Genomic DNA, 20,017 nt, shown 5'->3' with positions numbered 1-20,017 from the left:
GTTCCTATTCAATGGTCTACAGCATTCCTATGCTTGAGAAGGTTCATATGCTGCATCGGTTCGGTGATTGTGGTGTCTGCCAGAGTGCTTGGAGTCCTCAGGAAGCACTAGGAGCATCCATTAACGGAGGTACCAAGTCGGGGTGCCAGGCGATCCGTTACAATAATTTTTTTTTTTAATTCTTTATTTTTGTTGTGCGTGGTATAACAATAGGCTTGGTCAGCCACAATAGCAGTTCCAAGCAGTAATGTAATAAACACTTATAACATAACGTGGCATAGGAGTATACAGCACATTTTTAGTTTTGGATGATAACATATTAGGGTCCAACGCTTCAACAGTATATATAGAATTAGACAGGTTTAACATATGTAAATTAAGTTGAATCGTAAGCTTATATCTTGCAGTAATAAACAATAAAACACAGCTCACCCTGTGGATTAATCATGTTGAACTAATAAAGTTAGGTCTGACCCCTGTGTCATGAATGCCAGCACTTTCGAGGGCAAGTTAAAAAAAAAAAGAAAAAAACCCAAAAACGAGGAGGACTGAACCGTGAGTAGCATTTGCGTATGATCTATATAAAGGTGTGTTGTGCAAGGGGGCAATACAGGCTGTGAGCCTGTGGAGTTTGTCTGCCATTAGAAATATGCTGGGCACTCCAGATTGACATGTTAAGGCCCGTACCTACTATATGGTGGGTCACCTGTAGATGGTGCCACAGGCTGTATGTGTGGGAGCCTATATGAATTGGGCTTCTGGGCACCCCATCAGCAATGTAAGAGGGACCAGCAGTATAAGTAACAACCAGTATAATAGGAGGAACGAGGGCTAAGATAAAAGTCATTAATGCCTCTGCCTCATTACACATTTGTAAGTCCCAGCTCAGATACCATTTATCACAGAGAGACAGGGCTGGGTGGTGATGCGAGACAGAGTCCATTCATGCAGCAGGAACGTGTTGGTATAACAGTCCAAGCCGCAGTGTGGCAGCGACGTTCAGCCAACTCCTTTAGCCGGTAGTGGCATGGCACAAACCGGAAGGTCCCATAGAGCTGCGGTGTCACGGGCCAAGAGTGCCTCAGGGGCTCCTCCGTTGCTTCCCGGGCCTCCTTGTGTACCTCGGGTGGCGGGGCTTTTCCCGTGGTGGCGTAATGGCCGTTCTGCTCTCCTTGCGGTTGGTATCTCTAGGTGTCTCCTTGCTGTGGGGACAAGGTCCATCCGGGTGCTGGGTGCGGTTGTGTGTCTCAGTAGGTGGTCAAACCGCGGGTAGGCCGCCCCGGTTCTACGGATGTGCCTCTTAATTGTGCGTCTCGTTGGGCCTTGGATGGAGGCTCTAAGGTTGCGTTGGGGCCCTGGTAGGCGGCGTCGGATTAGCGGTCTGCGAGTTTCAGGACAGGGCGAAGCTCTCAGTGCCCTTTGCTGCTTCATACCGGTCTTTAGTACGATCGTGTGCCCTGTAGTCGGCCCGCATGCAGGTGAGGTAGTGGGCGGTCGAGGGTTCATTGTGGTTGTTTGGGTCCTTGTCAGTATCTCCCTCCACCGCTCCCAAAAGCGTTCGAAAGCTGCCGCTATGCGGTCTTCGTGGCGGGGAACGCTTGTCGGCTGTGCTGGTAGAGGTTGGGCGGGTGGAGTCCCAGGAGCTCGGTCGGCTGCCGCCATCTTGGCAACTGGGTGCGGGTTACTTGAGGCTGAGGATGTTCGCAGGGTTTTGTGGCCCTGTGAAGTGTGGACCGGGATTACCCCCGCCGGTCCATAGGGGGGGGAGTAGGGGCCCTTAGTCGTCGAGGTATCTAGTCGTGGCGGTGGGAGAGCGGCCGTCCCTCCCGCGCTCGCCATGTGACTAGGCCCCGGACACTTGTCCGGTGAAAATATCAGGAGATGCCGTTTGTGAGGTGTCATTCCGCTCTGCTGAGCTTCCATTGTCGCTTGCTGGCCTTTGTGGCCCGATTAGTCGCTTCTTGGGTCGTGAAAATCGGTTAGTTGTGTAGCTTAGTGCAGGAGCTCTGGGGTTTCATGTCCTCACGGCTCTGCTGTCAGGCCCCGCCCCCCCGTTACAATAATTTTAAGATATTTAAATTAATTAATAAAATAAATTTAACCCCTGAGGGTTAAAAAAAAAAGAATTAACCCTCAGGGGTTAAAAAAAAAAAATTAGATCATATTAAAATGTAATCCCTGCCAATTGATCACTGTCATCAGTGATCAATTGGCAGGGAAGGGGTTAATTTTTTATTAAAATGGGTAAAGGGGGGTGGGATTTTAATTTTACTTTTTTTTTTTACACCAGGGGCAGGATCACTGAAGATCCGTCTCCCTGCACTTCACACTGAACCTGGAAGTGCAGGGAGGCGGAGGTGAGTATACAGAGCACATGTGCTCGCTCTGACATGCTGTCAGAGCGGGCACATGTACTGGGGCAGCCGGATCCGGTGCTCCCGGTCTGCCTCTAATACAGAGGCAGACCGGAGCACCATTAACCCCACGATCGCCGCGATTGCGGCGATCTGGGGTTAATTTTACCACGTGACGGACAAGGTCCGTCACCCGTCGTTAAGGGTATTCCCTGGATGACGGACCTCGTCCGTCACCCGTCCTGAAGGGGTTAATGTGTGGGCCGGTGACCCCAAGGGGGAAAAATAGTTGAGGACAGCAGGGCCCACGGGGCAGCTGCATTGGGCCCCCCAAGAGTAACTGGGCCGAGGGCGGCTGCCCCTTTTGCCCTGCGTTAAAGATGGCCCTGGGTACAATACTCCAAGTAAGCTCTCCCCGGTGTTCTGTATAATGGCATGAGCACTCTTTCTACTACTAATACCACTCACCATAAGAAAAAGTAGTCCCTACTATTCTATGTATAACTAAAAAACTAAGATGAGATTTAAAAAAGAAGGAAAAATAGAGGGAGAAAGAAAGATTCGTTTTAAAACGATAAATGCAAAGTGAAGAGCCGCTTTAAACATTTTTATGGTCAGGATTTGTTTCTAAACTAAGCATCTATATTGAGATTACATTTTTTAAATCAGTATATATATCACCAGTTTTCCTAAATTCTATGAGATTTTACTTTGTTATGATTGTGGCGAAACCAACCTCGCCACTGGGCCCTGGAGAAGCCTGTTTGCTAGCCTCCTACCTACTGACTATGGCCCCTGGGTTATTTGGGGCATATTGTACTTTATATGGCGGCTACTGGCCCTTTAAGCACAGTGAATGGTATTTTATTGTACTGCTGCTGGCCCTTTAAGAACTGTCTGGGGACATATTGAGACTTTGGGTAACAATACCCTTTAAGACTATGGCCCCTGAAAACGTATGGACTTTTATTTGGTGTGAATGGCCCTTTAAGAACCGTCTGGGGACATCTTGTAACTTTGGTGAACAATGTCCCTTTAAGACTATGTCCCCAGACCTGTAAAATAACTTGCCCCTGGCTCTCTCCCACTTGGTTCAGTAAATAGGGCTTACTGAACCAAGTACCACACAGGCGGACCACCCAGAAGCTAAAGTGTGCAGGCAATTTACCTCCCAGGCTGTGAGGTTACTGCCGGTTAATTGCACGTGGCGGCGGCCATCTTGGTTTACTCGAATGCGGTCAGCGGTGTATGCTAAAGATTCTGTGGAACTAAAATCGGCTACACATTCTGCCGAACACCGCTGACCCTTACCTTCTCCCATACTGAACTTGCAGCTCCAGAGACTAAGTCCCTTTCGAAATGGGACTTAGTCGTTTTTTCGCATGAAATTGACCGACCGCACAGCCCAAATCTATGGAACTGTTTTGGGCAGGAAATTGTGCTTGCGGTCGGTCATAAAGGACTTCCAGCTAACTTTTGATCCACTGGAGGGATTTGGCTGATTTTTGGAAGTGTTTATGTTTGATGTATGCTGAGTCTGAATATGCAACTTTTATTGAAATTGAATGTATGGTTTTAAAGTTACAGTGTGTGTGTAAAAACTGTATTTTTATTGTATGTAATAATTGGTTTAACTGTTTATCTGAGGGGAGGGAATGTGTGGGTTGCACCAGATGTGTGATTGGTGATTTTATGCCTCCCCCTGGGTGTGGCCTGTAAGTGTACAAGTGTAATAAAAGCCAGGCTGGATGAGCCAGTCCAGAGTTCCTGTTTTACCCTCAAAGTGATGTGTCGTTTCATTATTGGGGGAAGGATTTATTGTATGCTGTTCCAGTTGACTGCTAGGAGTACAAGCCTATTCGTATGGTTCCTATTCAATGGTCTACAGCATTCATACGCTTGGGAGAATTTAAAGGTTTCTCGGATTCGGTGATTATGGTGTCTGCCAGAGTGCTTGGAGTCCTCAGGAAACGCTAGGAGCATCCATTAACGGAGGTACCAAGTCGGGGTGCCAGGCGATCTGTTACAATTATATTTAATGAGGAATAATTAGGTATAATCAGTATATGTTTGTGCTAGACATGTGCACAGGGAATTTTTTTTTTTTTTGGTAATGTTTTGGTAATGCTGAAATTTGGTGCAATTCATAAATTATCGAAATGAACCAAAATTTTCAGAAATTCAGACATCTTTTGTTCCCTATAGGGAGTTAAAATACATAGTCTGGATTTCTTAGTCCAACAAGGAAATCTGAAATATTACACTTGCTGCTTTTGTCTATATGCACTTTCCTTCCTTCCTCAAAAACTAAAATTAGATTAGCTCACCCTCCGTTTTAAAAAAACAAAAAAGAACTAGGGCTACAACCCAAAGCATTGACCACTTGACCACACCCCTTGTAGATCATGTCATTCATCATATGAATGAATGGATGTATCATGGTAGAATATTGTTTCGCGCAGCATTAGTTCAATAGTTATTTATTTTATTGTGCTGTTCGGAGTTTCAGAATTTGGATGTCTGGATGAATGAATGGATAAATGAGTGCTTAAGTCTATATTGTATGTAAAGGGGCACTTTAAGAAAAAAAACATTAAATCATGGTGGAACGAACACATGCAAAGGTGGCAAAAAACATAACAGGGGAATATTACATACAATTTTAAATAATTAGTGTCAGCAATAGACATGTGCAATTTGTTTCGGACCGAAATTTCAGCAATTCTGCTTCCGAATGTCCAAATTGCCGAATTTCCTAAGTGCTGAAGCAAACCGAATTGCCGAACTACACCGAATTGCCACAGTGCCGAATTTCGTTAAACCCCTTCAGCTACTTACCTTAATACAGCGCCAGGCTCCCTCGGCGCTGGTGACCGCTCCTCCCCGCCGACATCAGCTCCCGAGTGGAGCAGAATGCACATGCGGGGCAAATGCCGCACGCGCATGAAAACAGTCCATAGGAAAGCATTTCTCAATGCTTTCCTATGGTCGTTCTGAACGCTGGATGCGAATTTAGCATCCAGCGTCGCAGATGCGCCTCTAGCAGCTGTCAGGACGACAGACACTAGAGGTTGAATTAACCCTGCTATGTAAACATAGCAGTTTCTCTGAAATGGCTATGTTTACATCTGAAGGGTTAAAAGCTGAGGGACCTGGCACCCAAACCACTTCATTAAGCTGAAGTGGTCTGGATGACTATAGTGTCCCTTTAAGGGAATGATGACAGGAATCTAACCCTACCCCTAACCCCACTCCTACCCCTAACATAACCCCTAACCCTAGTAAGGTTATGGGTATGGTTAAGGATAGGGTTGGGGTTAGGACAGGGTTATGGAATTGCCAAATTGCCAAAGTCCTGATTTGCCAAAGTCCTGAATTTCGGAAGTGCCGAACCGAACCAAATTTTTTGCCCATGCACATCCCTAATCAGCAACCTCACCACAACCCAAGTGAATAATTCAGCTCATCTCTGAAAGTTCACATATCTTTCTCTTAAGGACACAACTTCTGTCATGTGTCCTTAAGGGGTTAAACTTTTGAAGAGTACCTCTATGCTTGAACTGTCAGAAACAGAGACTCTCAAAGTTTATGACAGTGAATGGTTTAAATCACAGGAAGTCCAGCAGAGGCATAACTAGAAACCACAGGGCCCCGGTGCACAAATTGCCCTGGGCTCCCCCCTTTCCCCATATGTCTATCCCCCACCTTATACGTCCCTGCCTCCATAAATCTACCCCCCACCCCATACGTCCCCGCCCCCCATACCTCTACCACCCACACGTCTCCGCCCCTTCACACATGCAGACAAACAGATACACATGCAGACACACACACAAACACACAGACACATACATACAAACAGAGACCCATACATACAGACACACACACAGAGGCACGTACATACAGACACACATACACACACACACATAGAGTCACATACAGACAGACACACACACATACATACACACACATACACACACACATATACAGAAACACACACAGACATACACCTAGATATACTGATACAGACATTCTCTATTACACACACACACAAACTGTTTTAGTTACTTACCTTGGGTCCAGTGGCTGCCTTACACGCGGCGCTCTGTTATCTGGGAGAAAGTGACGGCTTCCACCCAGTTCTGACATCATCCCTGGGGCCCGGTCGCGCTCTTAAAGAGCCGATGCGCTTGATATCTTTTCAAATAACTACAGGATGCAAAACCACTCCAAGTTGCAAACATACAAAATGCACTTTAGCCCTTGAATGAAAGATGTGCTCTTTAAAGGACCACTCTAGTGCCAGGAAAACATACTCGTTTTCCTGGCACTAGAGTGCCCTGAGGGTGCCCCCACCCTCAGGGACCCCCTCCCGCCCGGCTCTGGAAAGAGGAAAGGGGTTACATCTTACCTTTTTCCAGCGCTGGGCGGAGAGCTCTCCTCCTCCAATCCACCTCTTCTCCTCCCGGTCGGCTGAATGCGCACGCGCGGCAAGAGCTGCGCGCGCATTCAGCCGGTCACATAGGAAAGCATTCATAATGCTTTCCTATGGACGCTGGCGTGCTCTCACTGTGAAAATCACAGTGAGAAGCACGCAAGCGCCTCTAGCGGCTGTCAATGAGACAGCCACTAGAGGACATAGGGGGAAGGCTTAACCCATTCAGAAACATAGCAGTTTCTCTGAAACTGCTATGTTTATGAAAAAATGGGTTAATCCTAGAAGGACCTGGCACCCAGACCACCTCATTAAGCTGAAGTGGTCTGGGTGCCTAGAGTGGTCCTTTAATTCTTAAAATCCTGAAGAGAACTTAATCATATATTATGAAATCTTCTGAAAATGGTGTAAGTGATGTGAGAGCATTCCACATGCATACACCCAATATTGACAACCCAGAAGTGGGACACCGGTGAGATGGGGTAAAAGGGGCGGGCCAGTGATTGCTTCACTTACTAAGCCCAAGGAAGGTGGACCTCTCCATAATGGGGGTGGGTACATCAGAATTACTGGCTTGTCAGCCTCATGTGAAAGCAAGCCAGACTGCCTGCTAATAAAGTAAACTCTCCACTTTTTGGGGAGAGTTGGAACAAAGTCGATAGAAAGTAGGCATTTTTTTCCATTACTTTTAAACACGTACTATCATTTAATTAAATATTTAAAAAGGTTTGCTTTAATTATCCACCTTTCAATCGCAGATGTTTTTTCTGCGATACTGTCTTCGTTTGTGAGGAATGGTATAGTTCAGCATTCCTTTATTTTTTAGCCCTGTATATTTTTTTTAAATGGTTTGGTTTCTTACCTGGGGACCATCGGTCCCCACTCCCTGCCTCCACTACTTCTGACAGATAGTTGGAAGCCCTCTTTAGTGAGCTAAGCTCAATCGTGCAAGGCTTAGCTCATTGGTTACTAGCCAATAAGCTAATCTTGCAATGCAGAGCTTTGGAGCTCCTAAGTAGGTGCTTCCAGCTCCCTATTAAAGCAGTGGGGGGTGGGGAGTGGCACCTGGTGGCTCCTGCATGAGATGTGAAATAGTTATAAAATGGTTTGACGACTTATAATGGGTAAGGGGGAAGGCACTGCTGACAGCACAAACTACAGCACACTGTAGTGGTTATGGTGCTTGGAGTGTTGCTTTAATAAGGATCGCCCTCATGAACTGTAGAATGACTGGACAATTTGACTGCAAAATCTAAAGTAAAAATTGATTTGTTTTTGTGTACAATATTTGAGTGACATATATTTTGACATTTTATGTTTTAATAATTCTACTACAGAAAAGAAAGCTAAGAAATCAGACTGTGGAGAGTGGCAGTGGAGTGTTTGTGTACCTACCAGTGGGGACTGTGGAGTGGGTACACGGGAAGGTACTCGATCTGGAAAGGAGTGCAAACAAACCATGAAAATGCAGAAATGTAAAATCCCCTGTAACTGGAAGAAGCAGTTTGGAGGTAAGAGACCATTTTTATTATGGCTTTCGCCTGTTTAATATCTGTGGCATCTGTGGATGGGTAGTTTGGAGATCTATAACTGACTCTTGTTTTCCTCTCGAGTGTAAGTGTACTTCCTATTCTGTTCTCCTGTAATAATCTGTTATGGGGACATAACTCTGGACAGAGGTTTCAGAGTAGAATTAAATGATGACTAATGGGGTAATTCACCAAAGTGCTTTTTCGGACTGCAAAATCCAAACAAATATTCATGCACTTCAATTTTGTAAATCAGGCCCCAAATAGGCCTGAACTTGGTTTGGATAGCAAGCAGATAGTTAAAAACCCTTGCCGGTTATGTCTTGCCTGATGATGAGACAATATATGGAATGTCATTTGTTTTATTCCAGTCTATTTGCTAAGAGTTTCCTTGAGCATATTGGTAAGCTTTTAGTTTTTTCAGTCTGATTATATGGCAGCTGTTCAGCACGAAAGTTAAAATAAATAAAAGGCTAATGGGGTCAACAAAACCCCCATATTACTACAATAGAGGTTTTAAACGATTAAAAAGTTTATTAAGCAACTTGGCAGAAGTTGCTGCATAGTCTCTAGAAAATGCTCCATCCCTTGGGAATGTGGCCTGTAAAATAACTATGTGTGCATTGGGTGGGGGTCATTTGACAAAAAACTCAGGGGGGCATGCTCATGCCATATATTGGGTGGGGGCTCTTCTAATGGGGAAGGACCTAGGCCAGGCATAGGCAACCTTCGGCACTCCAGATGTTGTGGAACACATCTCCCATAATGGTCTTACACCCATAATGCTGGCAAAGCATCATGGAAGGTGTAGTCCAAAACATCTGGAGTGCCGAAGGTTGCCTATGCCTGACCTAGGCCTTCCTTAGGCCCACAACCATTAGCGCCTGATGGATCCCCTAAATATAATTGTAAAGGGGAGTGATAGATATAAAGGAGTAACTATGTGTCCAAAAAGTGAAGAGACGGATACATAGAGGTCAGTATGGTGGTTCCAGATCCACTGAATAAAGGGCTTAAACCCTAAATCTAGTATAGGAAATAAAATAAAAAATAGAGTCTAAAAGGAAATGGGACTCAAAACTGGTTTTAAACAAAGTAAAGGAAAAAATGATAGTACATATATGTGACTCAGGAAATCAGCCCTGAGTAAATAGTCATGGGAGTTGCCAACATAGCAAATCACATAGATGTACCAACAATTGCCTGAAAAAAATAAGTACTTTATTTGTAATCAATAAAAATGCACTATATATGGAACAAATACTGTGAGGCAAAAAAATAGCTATATATAGTAATAATGGTACGACTATGGTAGTGTCTGTGTCTAATAGTGAGGCACAGATCCAAATAATAACTCACGTACCAAAGTCAAATAGAGGAGGTTAATAAGACTCAGTAAAAAGAGCCAACAGAGACACTGGGACAGGATTAATGGCTATAGTACAGGTGGATCAGGGACACCAGAGAGGCATAGAAAAACTAAAGGAGAAAGAGAAATACTAGATTTCTCGGCAGTAAGTAACCACTGCTAAATGTGGCAAAAAAAAACACCACCAGCTGGATATATATACAAAGCTAGACTACCCTATTGCTCCTAGGTAAAACACCTTCAAGGGTAAAGGGGAGTGAACCTAATGTTCCCCATGGCCCCACTCTAATATTAATAATCAAGTGAAGGGCCTAGTTTTACCCCCTCAACCGCCATCATAGGCAGTGGGTGGGGTCCCTACTTGATTGCAAAGTAGGGGAAGGGAGGACATGTCATTATCTACCTTTCCCCAAATATTCCCACTAGTGTGATTAGGTGTCACTAATCCCCTAGCCACCACACCTTAAAACAAACTCATAAATAAGTCTATACCTGCCCCTCTCACTCTAATAACAGTGAAGGGGGGCAATTAAACTAATACCTGTTGAAAAAAAATTATAATTGCCATCAAAAGCCTTCTTTCTTCTAATTCGTCTTCAAAAAGGTCAAATTAAAAATCCAGAATAACCTACGCCACTAATTAAAATTACACAATAAAACCCAAATGCAGAAAAAAAATGAAACCATGCCCCAATACATTTATTTAACAATTTTTTAAGGAAAATGTATTTCATGTGGTTGCTGACTAGCAAATGCTGGCTAGCTGCCACATAATTAAGTCTTGTACTGCTAAGAATTTTTAACTATTTGCCCACTGGGTGCTGGCAAATAGTTCTTCAAACTGTTATTCACTTGTAAAAAGCATTTGGTCGCTATGCAGTCGTTTCCGATTCCTGTCCTTTATATTGGTTCGCATGTAGATATTATTGATTTTCCAAATACTTTCAAAGACAGTACAAACAAATCATGACCGCATTTAGCCTTAGCTAGTGTGCAAACTGCCCATATGGTCAGAAATTCGATCATTTTCACCAGTTCTTTTCCATTTGAGCAAAATCGGGTATTAAGTGAATATCCCTGTAAGTAAGCAAAATGGTGTGGCACTCCTGGGGAATAAGGTTTGGAACCAATGCACTACCTGGTACTCCGAGCTGGAGGTTCACAACTGTGGATTCTCTATTGGATATCCCTGTAAGTATCAGGAAAAGCTATGTTGGTTCTATTTAAGCAGCTCTAACCATGTACCCTATCTGTGACTCACACAGCCTACATGGGGAATAAAATTATTTAAAAAAAGTACAGTGTGTTTACTTAAGAAGTTTTTTCTTTTTTTTATCTCCTGATCTGCTATTAACAGAGTAACAGATAATACATTCTAAATGAAAAGACTTCCTACCTCCTTCCTTCCGGCGGGTGTATAGTCTCCAGGTGCTGGATTTTCGGTGTAATCCTTCAATAATAGTGAGTCGTTTCTGGGTCTTGACATCCATGGTGCCCACCTCTTCTCTTGGTCAGGTTATTATTTGAGCTGGGTACCTGATGACTGGTAGGGACATATTGCCTATGAGAATTTATGAATGCAGGAGGCATTGAGCTTTTTACCTTACCATACCTTACCTTCATTACTGTTCACTCCTTGCGCATGGCTGCCCTTTCTCTGCACATTATGTTCCCGCCCACTTCTCCCCACGTCCAGCGGAAGGGGAGGGAGCGAGGAAGTGGAGCGCCCACGCACTGCCGCAATGCATGCCTGGAAGGGGGAGGCCTGGCTTAGCGGGCTGATCTGTATGCCGCCGTACCTGTGTTCTACCGGGTGCTAGTGAGCAACAATGTAAGTGCTCAAAAATAATCTAACTTGTCAGGGCCAACGCCCCCCCCCCCTTAAAGGACCACTCTAGGCACCCAGACCACTTCAACTTAATGAAGTGGTCTGGGTGCCAGGTCCAGCTAGGGTTAACCCATTTTTTTAAATAAACATAGCAGTTTCAGAGAAACTGCTATGTTTATTAATGGGTTAAGCCTTCCCCCAAATCCTCTAGTGGCTGTCTCGTTGACAGCCGCTAGAGGCGCTTGCGTGATTCTCACTGTGAAAATGTGAAAATCACAGTGAGAGCACGCAAGCATCCATAGGAAAGCATTGTAAATGGTTTCCTATGCGACCGGCTGAATGCGCGCGCAGCTCTTGCCGTGCGTGCGCATTCAGCCGACGGGCGGAACGGAGGAGGATCGGAGGCAGAGATCTCCCGGCCCAGCCCTGGAAAAAGGTAAGTTTCACCCCTTTTCCCCTTTCCAGAGCCGGGCGGGAGGGGACCCTGAGGGGGGGGGCACCCTCAGGGCACTATAGTGCCAGGAAAACGAGTATGTTTTCCTGGCACTAGAGTGGTCCTTTAAGCAGCTCCCTATAGAGAGCGCCGGTGTTCTATCAAATTTCCCTACCCGTGAAAATCCCCTACCCTCGTCACTTCCGGTGAGGGGAATCAGCTGGATCCTGTGCTGCACATGCGTGCTAGCACTCCTGCTACTCCTCCACAGCAAGGTCCTGGAAGGTAAGTAAAACTAGTTTTACACTTTCATTATAGTTAGTGCATTCACTGAGCTTAGGACATGGGACATTTAGGGTTAATGTTAGGGTTCAAATTAGGGTTAGGATTAGGGACTTGTTCATATTTAGTGATATTTCACATTAGGGGAATATCTATAAATAGTGATTTCTCACACTTTATTTTAACCCTTACCCCAAGGGTTAGGGTAAGAATAGAGTGTGAGAGAGGTTAAAATAATTTACCTAACCCTAATTTAAACCCTCACTTAACCCTAAATGTCCCGTGTGCCTAAGCTTAGTGAAAGCACTAACTATAATGAAAGTGTAAAACTAGCTTTACTTACCTTCCAAGACCTTGCTGTGGAGGAGTAGCAGGAGTGCTAGCACAGGATGCAGCTGATTCCCCTCACGAGGGTAGGGGATTTTCACGAAGTAGGGGAATTTGATAGAACACCGGCCCTGGAGCCTGATCAAAACCCTTTAAATAATTTAACAATTTATTGAATGATCGAGAAAACAGTTACAGCTTGAGGATTCTTAAACTGTTCAACTGGAAGTTTAAAAGCCACATTTAACATCCAACAATGTCTGGACGATCTCAGTATTTCTCAACCAAGTGAAGAAGGTATAGGGCCACTTGTAACTAGTCTTGTGCCAGTGTATTGACCAGCTCTTTTATAAACTGCTGTATGAGATTCAGTCCCTTGGGCCCTTTCTAAAGCCTAGATGGTCTGACCTCAGTATGTTGATTTGTGCACTGGAACAACATGCAACTTGCCCCGGGGGCACTCCCTTCTTTGCTTGTTGTATTGCGATAGTGCGGTTTCCAGGAACAGTCTTTTATTTCTCACTACACTATGTGAGAAGTAGCCTACTGCAATCTACATCTACACTATCAGTCAGTTGACTTACAGTGTTCTGAGTGAAAAATAATTATAGAAAACAAATTAACTAATGAAACTTGCAAAAGGAGACAAAAGCTAAAAAATGGGATAGCACACAATATAGAGGATACAAAGTCATCAGATACAACCTGTTTGATGGAACGTAATCTCAGGTAGATCTAAATGACAGTAAAAATATATAGTGAAGTACGAATAGCAAGCAAAATCTACATCCAGGAGGTAGAGAACTTACAAGAGGTATTTGATGGTCTGCGTATATCACCCCTTAGGGGTATCTGTATGTAGAAGGGAAATTCTCCTCAGATTGGGATCCTCAAAAGGATAGAAAGAATATACATAGAGTAGTATTGTTAAAAAATATACAAATTTATTGCACTTACATTCAAGTCGCAATCAGCAGGCATATCTTCACTACCAAGTGGAACAAGATGGTAATAGCGTCTATGCTGTAGATGGAAGTACTGGCTGATAGCAACTAGATGTAAAAAATAATAATAACAATAGTATACAATTATAAAATAAAATGAAGATAAAAGTCCATCCAGGTACTTAATCCAACGCGTTTCGTCGATAACCGACTTCCTCAGGGATAATTATGTTTAAATGACAGAAACACTGATAAATTTAAGCAAACTTTTGAAATACTTTGAAGGTTATTTATAAAAATGAGAATTGTTGTGAATTCAAAGTGCATTTCAAATTTAGGACCAAAGTAGTGGTTTTTCTAGCCTGGATATTTGGGCTTAAGTTTGAAATTCATTATGGATTCCTGACAATTCTCAAACTTTATGGAATATTCCTGTCTGTCTCCCATTTAATTAGTAACATGTTAAAAATCTTATATGTAGCAAGGTAGTAATTCCCTATCTCAACTATATTGCCAGATGTAATATTTTGTAGTACTTTTTGTCTTTGAAATGTCCTGTTTAATTTCCTACAAACACTATCTGGGTCATTCGCAAGTGAGATTAGTTGGGAAACTAAATTCAAAGTAAAGACCAAATTTAAAGTCACAATTGTCAAACTGGAAACATTTTTCAAGTCAGCTATGCTTTCAGGTAGGCTATTTTGGCATCAAATTTAAAATTCACTTTGAATTACTGGCAATTCTGTTTTGGGGGAATATTACGATGTATAGTGAATACAGCTCAAATTTACAGAGAGATGGGGAGAATTTGGTATATGAAAACAGGCCATCCCATAATCCCCAACTGTCTATTGGAGTAACTAGATTACAATAATTCGGAGTCCTCACAAATTGCCAAATTTTAACAAACCTTTGTTCCTTCTTCTTCCTTTCAAACCACCAGCTGAATGCAAGTACCAGTTTCAGGAATGGGGGGACTGTGATCCAGAAAAAGGTGTGAAGACACGAAATGGTAGCCTGAAAAAGGCATTACATAATGCAGAGTGTCAGGAAACTGTTACCCTATCCAAGCCATGTGGGAAGATCACCAAACCCAAACCCCAAGGTAATTCTATTCTACTAAATGTTTCTACCATGCAGTGCTTCCCACCAGCACAATATACCCCATGGAGGTAAAATATGTACCCACATAAATGTTAAAATTCTAAAGTGTAATGTATGATACTGTCATTTATTATAATATTACCAAACATGTTTTATGTTTCCCATTTTTACATGTAAATGGATATAGGCTGTAGTCAGAGGTAGCTTTATTATAGAGGCCAGTTAGATGACCGCCTGAGACCTCATACTTGTTGTGGCTTCTCTTCACGCTTGATGTCACTCTGAGCAATCAACCAGGGCCACCTATTTGAGTTTTGCCTAAGGCTTTGATAGCTCTAGAATCCCCTCTGACTGTAGTATCATTCTCATAGTGATGGCCATGCAGGAAAACACTGGTAACACTTGCCCCCAAGATGTTCAGCAGCTATTATCTCATACTACAGCAGTTTGATTGCTTTTTTTACTAATGCCATTAAATATTTTTGATGAAGAAAAAACTAAAGTCACCCAGGCCACTTTATCTTAATGAACTGGCCTGGATACAGAGGTTTAGTGGTTATGTCCTTTTGAACCTACAATGTAAAATATTGTAGTTTTTTTTTTTAGACATTGCAGGTTTTTTTAGCATGGTTAAATCCATCTCTAGTGGTTGTCTTACTGACAGCCACTATAGACACTGACCGAGGAAAACTCTGTTATCCTGTGAGTAAGCCCCCATTGGAAACCATTGATTCAGTTCTCCGATCATTGGATTGTACTATCGTGGAGGAGACCTTGCCACTTCCATAATGTCTCAGTTCCTCTGGGAGAGGTAAGCAGCGATGGTAAATAAAAAGCTTTATTTTATAACAATTAAGTGAAAAGGGAGAGGGGGAACTCTATAATATAATAACAGATACAGAGTTACCCATACAATACTGCTATATAGAAATGTCCATACAATACTCAAAGTTAGAAACAATACAGAGCTTCCTATACAAAAACAGAATTGGGTACAATACAGAAATACCCCCAAAAATAAACAGAGCCAGGAACAATACAGACATATCCATACAATTACAAAGCAAGAAATACCTATACCTAAAAATGCAAAAGAAAATACGCTCATAGGGGATTAACGTTGATACAATAAAGTGCCCCTTATTTATATGTCACACTCACAAGATTGAGGTTTTTTTCAAGCTCATCAGAATGATGTGGATTCTCTTAGACCCCTCGTTTGTAGAAGGAATGGGTATTACATGCAAGAGATAAAAGATGACATAGTGTAACGCTGTTTTGAAAAAGTATAAATTGGTTTTAATGGTTACACTTACAGCATAAAAGTTGTAAAAAGGCCCATCAATACAAATCTGTCGTCCAGACAATGCAGGAAACGAAATCCTTGTAGAGATCTCAGCCAGATAGACAAATATAAAAGCAAATAAAATAAAATCAAAGTCCAAATAACTCTACGCGTTTCGTCTGACTTCGCAGACTTCCTCAGGAGTGATGAAGTGCTTCAAATCTTCTGGGTGCTTTGTCCTCCATTTATAAGTCTTCCCGCCGTTGATTCGAATCGAAATCAGCTGTAAATCATCTGTTGTGTTTTGGTCCGTGATGTTTTCCCATATATGGAGTTCCGGAGCGTCTCTGTGGAACGCACGTGCGTTCCACCAACCCGGAAATATCCACCTTCATCTCGGCTGGGCGGAAGTCATCGGCTTTACGACGCAATGCGTCTCACTGGAACGCACGTGCGTTCCATCTCACCCTCACGAAGCAGTCATCATAAAATGAAATTGGATAAATACATAGTATTAGAAATTTGTTCACATCATTATCATTTTGAGCCAATATAAAAGTATATACTAAGACTCTAGTTATCTTCTAGAATATATTCTTAAGGTGTAATACACTCATAGCGTTTTTGTGATCTTAAAGTGGTACCAATGTTGAACACATATTAATATCAAGATTTTTTTTTCTTCACATATAATGATTCTATACTTTCTTCTTAACATTCCTTGTTCACACTCTATTTTTGGGGAGTATTTCTTGGATGTAAAAATATCCAAGACTAAATCAAATGGAGCATCACAATCCAAGAATTGAATACACAAAGAGACAAAAAACAGAAGTAAAAATAGGGTACAGTGACTGGAATAAGTGCACGATGGAGAAACCAGAGAGAGGGATTCTGGACTACAAAAAATAAGCCTGATAAAAATGAATAAAAATAAAAATAAAAATAAAAATAAATGAAAAATGGAAATGAAAATAAAAATAAAAATAAAAATAAAAATAAAAATAAATAGGACATCTATGTTAAAAAGGAGAGTTATAAAAAGCAAACTAAATCAAAATCCACATTCAGCCCTAAGGGCTGAAGTGTTTGCAGCTTATGAATCCAGAATCCCTCCCTCTGTCTGAGTTTCATCATAATGTCCCCTCCCCTTACATCCAAATTCACCCGTTCGATAACCACCCAGGATAAATTATGGGTCTTAAAAGCTGGGCATACATTGCAATGTGTGGGGACTGAATGGTTCCTGACCCCCTTCTTTATATTATTTAGATGTTCTAAAAAACGTATTTTAGCCTTGCGTCCTGTTCTCCCCACATACTGGGCTCCGCAACCACAGCTAAGTAGATAAACTACGTTGGTGGATAGGCATGTGGTATGCCCCTTAATCCTGAATTCCTCTCCCGTTGTTGTACTCTTAAAGCCTGAGATATGACTGGGCATAAATCTACAAGCTTTGCATTTTCCGCATGTATAAAAACCCTTTCTACTGTTCTTTTCCTCCCTATTTTTGTTAGGAGGTTTGAATAGACTAGGTGTCAAGTGGGTTGAAAAATTTCTCCCTTTTCTATAAATCATTTTGGGGATGTCTGGTAATTGACATCTCAAAAATTCGTCCTGTTGTAGAATGGACCAGTGTTTTCTAAAGATTTTATTGATGTGGAATGCTTTCGAGTTGTACTGTGTGTTAAACGAGAACTCAAAGGGATTCTTTTTATTCAATAATCTTTTATTCCTATCCACCAGGAGGTCACCCCTGTTGACACTTTTAATCTTTTGCACCTCAGCTTGTAATTGATCTTTCTTATAACCCTTTTCTACAAATTTCCTAGTGAGGAACTCTGCCTGCTCTGTATATAGTCTCACGTCTGAACAGTTTCGTCTCAATCTGGTGTACTGGCTTTTTGGAACACCTGCAAGCCACTTGGGATGATGTCCACTATCCGATTGGATGAAACTGTTCATATCCGTAGGCTTGAAGTATGTTTTGGTTCTAATCTCCAGATCTTCGATAAAGATCGTCAAGTCCAGGAAGTCTATAGTAGTGTGGTTAAAGATGGGTGTGAATACCAATGAGAATGTATTATCATTCAGATATGAAAAGAAATTAGTCAATTGTTCATCAGATCCTATCCTTTTCCTATGGACCACTGGGAGAGAGCCTTCATTTGGGCTGACAGTCCGTTTGGGGCGAACCTGGTGCTCTGGCGTCGGTACATCGATGACATCCTTGTAATCTGGAAAGGATCTGATGAACAATTGACTAATTTCTTTTCATATCTGAATGATAATACATTCTCATTGGTATTCACACCCATCTTTAACCACACTACTATAGACTTCCTGGACTTGACGATCTTTATCGAAGATCTGGAGATTAGAACCAAAACATACTTCAAGCCTACGGATATGAACAGTTTCATCCAATCGGATAGTGGACATCATCCCAAGTGGCTTGCAGGTGTTCCAAAAAGCCAGTACACCAGATTGAGACGAAACTGTTCAGACGTGAGACTATATACAGAGCAGGCAGAGTTCCTCACTAGGAAATTTGTAGAAAAGGGTTATAAGAAAGATCAATTACAAGCTGAGGTGCAAAAGATTAAAAGTGTCAACAGGGGTGACCTCCTGGTGGATAGGAATAAAAGATTATTGAATAAAAAGAATCCCTTTGAGTTCTCGTTTAACACACAGTACAACTCGAAAGCATTCCACATCAATAAAATCTTTAGAAAACACTGGTCCATTCTACAACAGGACGAATTTTTGAGATGTCAATTACCAGACATCCCCAAAATGATTTATAGAAAAGGGAGAAATTTTTCAACCCACTTGACACCTAGTCTATTCAAACCTCCTAACAAAAATAGGGAGGAAAAGAACAGTAGAAAGGGTTTTTATACATGCGGAAAATGCAAAGCTTGTAGATTTATGCCCAGTCATATCTCAGGCTTTAAGAGTACAACAACGGGAGAGGAATTCAGGATTAAGGGGCATACCACATGCCTATCCACCAACGTAGTTTATCTACTTAGCTGTGGTTGCGGAGCCCAGTATGTGGGGAGAACAGGACGCAAGGCTAAAATACGTTTTTTAGAACATCTAAATAATATAAAGAAGGGGGTCAGGAACCATTCAGTCCCCACACATTGCAATGTATGCCCAGCTTTTAAGACCCATAATTTATCCTGGGTGGTTATCGAACGGGTGAATTTGGATGTAAGGGGAGGGGACATTATGATGAAACTCAGACAGAGGGAGGGATTCTGGATTCATAAGCTGCAAACACTTCAGCCCTTAGGGCTGAATGTGGATTTTGATTTAGTTTGCTTTTTATAACTCTCCTTTTTAACATAGATGTCCTATTTATTTTTATTTTTATTTTTATTTTTATTTTTATTTTTATTTTCATTTCCATTTTTCATTTATTTTTATTTTTATTTTTATTCATTTTTATCAGGCTTATTTTTTGTAGTCCAGAATCCCTCTCTCTGGTTTCTCCATCGTGCACTTATTCCAGTCACTGTACCCTATTTTTACTTCTGTTTTTTGTCTCTTTGTGTATTCAATTCTTGGATTGTGATGCTCCATTTGATTTAGTCTTGGATATTTTTACATCCAAGAAATACTCCCCAAAAATAGAGTGTGAACAAGGAATGTTAAGAAGAAAGTATAGAATCATTATATGTGAAGAAAAAAAAATCTTGATATTAATATGTGTTCAACATTGGTACCACTTTAAGATCACAAAAACGCTATGAGTGTATTACACCTTAAGAATATATTCTAGAAGATAACTAGAGTCTTAGTATATACTTTTATATTGGCTCAAAATGATAATGATGTGAACAAATTTCTAATACTATGTATTTATCCAATTTCATTTTATGATGACTGCTTCGTGAGGGTGAGATGGAACGCACGTGCGTTCCAGTGAGACGCATTGCGTCGTAAAGCCGATGACTTCCGCCCAGCCGAGATGAAGGTGGATATTTCCGGGTTGGTGGAACGCACGTGCGTTCCACAGAGACGCTCCGGAACTCCATATATGGGAAAACATCACGGACCAAAACACAACAGATGATTTACAGCTGATTTCGATTCGAATCAACGGCGGGAAGACTTAT

At 42.0% G+C, this 20,017-nt stretch overlaps 1 protein-coding gene across 2 annotated transcripts in view; it reads left to right on the top strand.

The window, feature by feature from the left end:
* Positions 1 to 20,017, top strand: part of PTN (pleiotrophin) — a 163,151-nt gene that overhangs the window by 90,970 nt on the left and 52,164 nt on the right. For both annotated transcript variants that reach the window (XM_063447573.1, XM_063447572.1), the window contains 2 exons: positions 8,127 to 8,300; positions 14,445 to 14,606. In XM_063447573.1, the coding sequence (XP_063303643.1) occupies positions 8,127 to 8,300; positions 14,445 to 14,606 (336 nt within the window). The remainder of the gene's footprint in view (positions 1 to 8,126; positions 8,301 to 14,444; positions 14,607 to 20,017) is intronic.

This window comes from Pelobates fuscus, chromosome 3 (genome assembly GCF_036172605.1).
Source record: "Pelobates fuscus isolate aPelFus1 chromosome 3, aPelFus1.pri, whole genome shotgun sequence".
Classification (NCBI taxonomy): Eukaryota; Metazoa; Chordata; class Amphibia; order Anura; family Pelobatidae; genus Pelobates; species Pelobates fuscus.
This window is presented reverse-complemented; position numbering and strand designations above follow the sequence as displayed.